The 7,892-nt window shown below is 35.2% G+C and overlaps 1 protein-coding gene across 1 annotated transcript; it reads left to right on the forward strand.

Annotated features, from left to right (window-relative positions):
* The first annotated feature begins 814 nt into the window (after positions 1-814).
* LOC118749806 (putative uncharacterized protein DDB_G0278921) lies at positions 815-1,708 on the forward strand. The gene has a single exon (XM_036484582.1). It carries the CDS (start codon positions 815-817, stop codon positions 1,706-1,708), a length of 894 nt encoding a protein of 297 aa, XP_036340475.1.
* The last annotated feature ends 6,184 nt before the right edge of the window (positions 1,709-7,892 follow it).

The following is a 7,892-nucleotide window of genomic DNA, read 5'->3' on the forward strand; positions in this document are numbered from 1 at the left end:
GTTAACGGAAACTTTTCCAAAACATTTATGTAATTCAAAATTTTGATATTATCAAACAAACATTCTTTTTCTACTGTGCTTCGCCGAGTGAGTGCTGGAAACCTTTTTTAATTTTATATAAAATCAAAATCATCGATACATATTTTTCTTATAAACCAGGCCGTGCTATCAGATTGCCACATTTACAACTTTGTTTTTCAAAAACCAAAATTAATTCCGATTGAATGCCATTTGTGAAAATTTTACTGTGCCTATAATTGCGAACAAAATCCAACATCTTTTTGCAATAATTTAAATAAATCAACTTTTTTAAACATCTATGCCGGCTTTGTCAAATGCCAGATTTTGATACTGCGTTTATATATTTGCGTACTGATTTTGCAAAAGTGTCAAAACGTGTGTTACAAAGTCGTCCTATCTCAACAAAAGAGGGCAAGCTAGAGGAATATAAAGAATCTTTAATAAAAAGTTATAACAACATTTTAATACTAGTCAATTCGCATTTCAAACAAAGGGTTAAGCCAAAGTCATTAATTGAAAGTTTATCGCGATGTAGAGAAAAGCTACTTAAGTGTTTTTGTAAAATTGGTTGCAAAATAAAAGTACCAGAAGATTTTGACGAATTAATTACAGAAAACGTTTTGTGTTCGGACGCAGATTCCGACGAAGAATTTGCTAACGCACGTTCAACGTTAATAGTATTAAAAAGAGTCGTTCCTTGCCTTTCCTCGAAAATTTTTTGGGATTCGACGACCCTCCTTACGTAACCACTAGCTCGCCAAATATTAACTTCTTTCAAAATAACAACGCGAAAATGGCAACGCCTGAGCAAAAGAAATCATTTATAAGCTTATGCGCCTCGATTATAAGAGAAAATTATAGTGGTGACCCGCTATCACTTGCCTCTTTTATTGATAAAATTACCCTTATTGAAGAATTGTCAGACGAAAGCCTCACTATAACATTTATTGCATTTTTGAAATCCAAACTTGAAGGTAAAGCTCGCGAGTCCATACCAACGCAAATAATCTCAGTTAGTCAAATTAAAGAAGCGTTGTCAAATAAAATAAAACCAGATAACTCGAAAGTTGTCGCTGGTAAAATTGCAGCTTTGAAAGTGCATAACAATTATTCAGATTTTTCGAAACAGGTAGAGGAGCTCGCAGATGCTCTGGAGCGTACGCTTATTATTGAAGGGATGACACAAGCGAAAGCTCACGAGATGGCAGTCGAGCAAACAATAAACGTTTGTAGGCTCAACAGCCGTTCAGATATGGAAAAGTCGATACTAGCATCGTCAACCTTCAGCGACTCGAAAGATGTTGTAGCGAAGATGATTGTGGAGCACGACAATATAGTAAAAGAGCGGCAGGTGTTGGCTTTTAGGTTACGTTCCATACGAACAACTAATTTTCGAGGAGCTTTTAGAGGCAGCAATAATTACAGATATCACAATAACAATTTCAGGTTTAACGGCAATTCAAATAGGCACAGCGCCAATACTAGCAATCGAAACAACAATCAGAATAGGAATAATAGTTTCAGTAATAGACGAAATACCTACAATAATAGTAACAACAGTCAGGCTTCAAGCAGAAGAAATAACAATCATACGCGTTTAAATACACGAAATGCTGCCAATGTTCGGACTTCAAACGCCGAGGCCCCTCAGGCGCGAACACTGGGGGAGCTAGACTTGAACAACTAACGACTTTTACAGACGAAAAATCCATTTACGGCCTAAATCTCAACTATTCCGATTTCATTGAAATAAATTGTAGTGATTCTCACAAACAATGCACTCTTTAGTAGACTCTCAAGCAGACATTTCGCTTATACAATTTTCAAGCCTAACAACTAAATCCACAATAAACGGCAATAACATTATTAATATCACGGGCGTAATATCAGAAACGGTCCAAACCTTGGGCACAATAAATACAAATTTGGTAGTATCAGACATTTTCATTCCCCACACTCTTCACGTTGTAAATGACAGCTTTAACATTCATTCGGACGGCATACTCGGAAAAGCCTTTTTAAAAATAAACAAATGTATAATCAACTATGCAAACGATAGCATAACCATTGGTTTGGGGACAGAAAGGATCAGCGTTTCAATTTTGCACGGTACTACTACCGACACCTTAGTAAATCCACCTAGATGCGAAGTTTTTCGGTTATTTAATTTTGGTAAATCCAAAAACCCTGTTTTTTGTAGACGCTCAGGAAGTTTGTAGTGGTGTTTTTACAGCGAAATGTATCGTTGACACGGTAAACCCGATACTAAAACTAATAAACACTACTGACGAAGTAAAATAGGTAAGAAATTTCAATATACAAACCGAAGACATAACAAACTTCAACGTTTATAAACGTCATCTAATCCGAAACGCATAGAAGAACTCAAATCGATTTTAGAAAGACAAGTACCCAATCATGCTAAAAATAAATAGCTTGATCTTTGCTCAAAATATTCAGACATATTTGCCTTAAAATCCGACCTTATGACTCTGAACAACTTTTACGAACAAAAATTGAGACTGACAGACAAAACACCAGTTTACATAAAAAACTACAGATTGCCATATTCACAACGCGAAGAAATAAAGAAACAAGTCGATAATTTATTGCGAAACAATCGATCGAGGAAAGCTACTCCAACTACAACAGTCCTTTAATTTTAGTGCCGAAAACAGATCCAACAGGCCAAAAATCATACCGTATGTGCGTAGACTTTAGAGCAGTAAACCAAAAACTAATTGCAGACAAATTACCGTTAGCACGTATAGACGACATTTTAGATAACCTTGGAAGAGCAAAATATTTTTCGATTCTGGATATGTATTCTGGTTTTCACCAAATTCCTTTACATAAAAATTCTAGAGATATTACATCTTTTAGCACTGATCGCGGAGCTTTCCGTTGGAAGTTCTTGCCTTTTGGTCTTAATGTAGCACCTAACTCGTTTCCAAGAATGATGTCTATAGCATTTTCCGGTATTTCACCTAATCAAGCTTTTATGTATGTCGATGGTGTAATAGTTATTGGATGCAGTGAGGCACACCATTTTAAAAATCTAGAAAAAGTGTTCGAAACTTGCAGAAAATTCAACTTGCGACTTAACCCAAATAAATGTAATTTTCTACGATCTGAGGTAACTTTCTTAGGACACAAGTGCTCAGCAAGAGGTCTACTGCCAGATGATACAAAAATAGAAGCCATTAAAAAGTACACAAAGCCATGCGATAAAGACGCAGTCCGAAGATTCGTGGCGTTTGCGAACTATTATAGACGGTTTATACCTGACTTTGCTTCTGGCAGCACCCTTAAATCGTTTGAGCAGAAAAAATGTAGAATTTAAATAGGATAACTACTGTGAGCAAGCTTTTAAAACACTTAAATCTTCTTTGATGTCTCCTAAACTTTTACAGTATCCTGACTTTAGCAAAGAATTCATAACTACAGTCGACGCATCTAAAACCGGATGCGGTTCAATTATAAGCCAAAACCACAACGGCAACGACTTACCAATTTGTTTTGCTTCTATGGCTTTCAATAAAGCAGAACAAAAAAAGGCAACTATCGAACTTCAACTTCTAGCAATATATTTCGCAATCAAGCAACTTCGACCATACGTTTATGGCACACACTTGACTGTAAAATCTGATCACCGACCATTAGTTTTCCTTTTTAATATGAAAGACACGTCCTCAAAACTCTCGCGAATAAGACTAAAACTTTCGGAATACAATTTTACAATACAATATGTAAAAGGCAAAACAAACGTTGGTGCGGATGCACTATCACGAATCACAATTGACGAACTTAAAGACACAACAAAACATATTTTAGCAGTAAAAACAAGATCGATGACAAAACAAAACTTAGAAATGCAACCACAGTACGAAGAAAATCACACAAATAACTCCACAGTACAAGTTTACGACAAATTTTCTTACAATTTTTCAAAAAAAGTTCCACGGATAAAAACCAAAATTACTTACGATAAAAACTATGAAATTTCAAGTATTAAAATATATGCGCATTTAAAACATCGAACACTCGAGTTAATTAATTTTGAGATTGTTAAAAAAATATCGAACTTAGATGAGCTACTTTTGAGGCTTCAAAACCAAGCCGGCAATCACAACATTAAAGAAATTGAATGGCAAAAAATGATTCACTCTTTCAACAATTTTCGATTACAGACTTAAAAATTAGTGGAAACAAAGTTTTAAAATCTTTACAAATTATACTAACAGCCCCTGTGGAAACATTAACTGAAGACGACAAGAAACTTAAACTCATGACAATTTACCATAACGACCCGATATCAGGCGGACATTGCGGAAACAAAAAAAAATATGCAAAATTACCTACAAAATACTATTGGAAAAATATGACACGCGATATTGCTAAATTCGTAAAAAGCTGTGAGAAATGTTTATTAAATAAAGTAAAACCTAAAACTAAAGGAAATTTAGTACTAACCCCAACGCCATTCAAACCCTTCGATGTTGTAGTTATAGACACAATACGACCCTTGGCTGAGTCCATTAATGGCACTAGGTTCGCAGTAAACATTATATGCGACTTAAGCAAATATTTAGTAACAATAGCCACACCGGATAAAAGCGCAAAAACAGTAGCTTCTGCAATTTTTGAAAGCTTTGTTTTAACATACGGCATTATGAACACTATAAAATCCCATTTGGGCACTGAGTTCAAAAATGAACTTTTAAAAATCCAGCACAATTTCTCGACAGCACATCACCATGAAACCGTTGGTACTATTGAACGAAACCACCGTGTCTTTAATGAATATTTACGCGCGTATTTAAATGAAACTTTGTCCGATTGCGACATTAATTTGAAATATTTCACATTTTTGCACAATACAACAACAAGTTCTGTATTTGATAACAAACTTTCACCATTTGAATTAGTATTCCGTAGAAAAGCAATTTTGCCAACCGAATTACAAAATGTAAAAATTCATCCGATATATAACATTGATAATTATTCGAAAGAAATCAAATATAGAATGCAAAAATGCGCTTGCAAAAGAACTTATTAACAAACATAAAATTCGAAACCAAACGGTATATAACAAGACCGCGCGTCCGTTAATAGTTAATTTAAATGATAGTTCAAAAGGAACCACGCGGTAAACATACAAACATATATGAAGGTCCATACGTTATAACAAATATTGACGGAGTCAACGTAACAATTTTCGACAAAATCTGAAAAAAAAAGAAAAAACAGTACACATAACCAGAATACGTAAAGTAAATAATTTAAAACTTTTTATTGCATTAAAATGTTTAGAATCAAATTTTGAATTATATACAAACAAAATGTTCAAAAAGTTGTACACATACGTACATACAGGGTGTCCCAGAAGTAACGTGCCAAACTTTAGGGGAAGGTAGGTGGGGGGGGTGAGCTCACTGATAAACAAAAAATTTTCAGATAAAGTGTCACCGTTATTGAAATATTTACATTTTTTTGAATTTAATAAAATGCGTGCCTTTTCATGTATTTTCTTTAACTGCAACTACAAACCGGGCAATACTTAGTAAATTTTTTATGTAAAATGCTTCCAGATAGTTGCCTCTCATACTCAAATGCAATGTAGTTAAAATATATTAAGGAACCATCATAAAATTAGGACTATTTTGGGATTTTTAATATTTGATATATTCTTCCTCAACTTTAACTATCTCTGATGAAAAAAAAATGTACTGAGCTATTACTTTACATACATAAAAAATTGCTAATTTAATAAAGATTTCAGAAAGGTGCCACTCTTACTGTTTCGAATATAAAAAAAAGTTATAGCCGCTTTTGTGGGTAAAGGAGACACGCTAGAATGTATTTAATAGATTTAAATTGAATTTGCTTTGTTACCGTCAAATGACATGCAATATAGTACAAAGGTGCATTATTACCTGCTCCTGACATTATTTTGTGTTACTTACCGGAATTAGTGAAAGTGAATTTTGTGAAATTGGACCCTTCGAACATTGTGTTATTCAGCCTCATTGCGTAAGTCGTAAATTAGGCTAAATTGTACGACTCGCAAAAATTGGCATTGTTTACTGTCGTGCTGAAATAAGTAAATGACGAAAATCGTCGAAAACTATACAGTGCTGCCAAGTTTTTCCGTTTTAATACACTAGTCGAATGGAACTTTTAGGCAATGACGTGTAATTTGCGATACGATTCGACTCTCGAAAAACGACTTGCATACGACACCACTCTCGCAATGAGGGTGATTAATATTATGACAGAGAACACGCAGTATACGTCGCATGAATATGAGGATATTCCCCTAATTTACGGTGAAGCTTGCTGTAATGCCAGAGCTGCTCAAAGACTCTATGCAGAGCGATAAGCCAATCGTCGCCATCCGGGTCGTGAAGTATTCGCCCGGACCCATAGAGAAATTAACGAAGGTAAATGATTTTTAAACCTTTCTTGTTTGCTTGCTAGTTAACTATCATTTTTCACTTATTTAAGGCCGCATACCTTGAAGGCGTGGCGGCGAAACAGGACGTCCTGCACCGGTAGATGTTGAAGCTGTGTTAGAGGAAGTGGAACTAGGTCCATCAACTTCAGTGAGAATGATGGAAAGACCGACTGGAATACCAAAAGCTACAGTTCAGAAAGCTTTAAAAGACCATCGATTTCATCCCTACCACATTCAACGTGTTCAGGCTCTACAAGAAAGAGATTACCTGTCGAGGGTTAGATTTTGCCGTGAAATGTTGCGAATGCATGAATCAGACCACAACTTTTTTAATAAAATAATTTGGAGCGATGAATCATCATGCAAACGTGATGGTTATTTTAATTTACATAACCTTCACAGTTGGCAGATAGACAATCCTCACGAAATGAGAGAAGATCGTTCGCAGTACCGGTACAAAATAAATTTATGGTGCGGTATTTTTAATTGTCAGATATTGGGACTTGTTGAACTGCCGCCAACGCTCAACTCTCACAGTTATTTAGAGTTCCTTCAGGAACGGCTTCCAACTCTTTTGGAAGATGTACCCTTAAACCTGCGGCGAAGACTATGGCTGCAAAATGACGGGTGCCCTGCTCACTACGGGCGTGAAGTAAGAGCTCATTTAGACGAAACTTATCCTCGCCGATGGATTGGACGATACGGGCCAATCACGTGGCCCGCTCGATCCCCAGACCTGAATCCATTAGATTTTTTCTACTGGGGCTGTCTTAAGGACAAAATTTATTCAAAAACAATTCAAAACGAAGAACAAATAAATGGAGATGCTGCTGAGATAGCCCAATTGAGTTTAAGATCTCTAAAAGCGTCTTTTCTTAAAAGGTGCCGAGCTTGTATTAGAGTAGAAGGTCGACAATTTGAGCATATTTTATCAATAAATGAATAAATTTTTCTTCAAACAGCTCATGTATATCTTATTTCACGTGAGCCCATCCTTCACACAAAATATTGATAGATATAGCCCTTGTTATAGACTCTAGTCCGAATTCCGGTAAGTAACATAAAATAATGCCAGAAGCAAGTAATTATGTACCTTTGTACTATTTAGCATGTCATTTGACGGTAACAAGAGCAAATTCAATTTAAATCTATTAAATATATTCTAGCGTGTCTCAGTCCTTTACCCACAAAAGCGGCTATAACTTTTTTTTTAAATTCGAAACAGTAAGAGTGGCACCTTTTTGAAATCTTTATTAAATTAGCATTTTTTTTATGTAATGTAAAGTTATAGCTCAGTACATTTTTTTTTTCACCAGAGATAGTCAAAGTTGAGGAAGAAAATATCAAATATTAAAAATCCCAAAATAGTCCTAATTGTATGATGGTTCCTTAATATATTTTAACTACATTGCAT

The sequence above is a fragment of the Rhagoletis pomonella genome, unplaced genomic scaffold (genome assembly GCF_013731165.1).
Source record: "Rhagoletis pomonella isolate Grant_MI unplaced genomic scaffold, Rhpom_1.0 Rhpom_scaffold_00054, whole genome shotgun sequence".
Lineage (NCBI taxonomy): Eukaryota > Metazoa > Arthropoda > Insecta > Diptera > Tephritidae > Rhagoletis > Rhagoletis pomonella.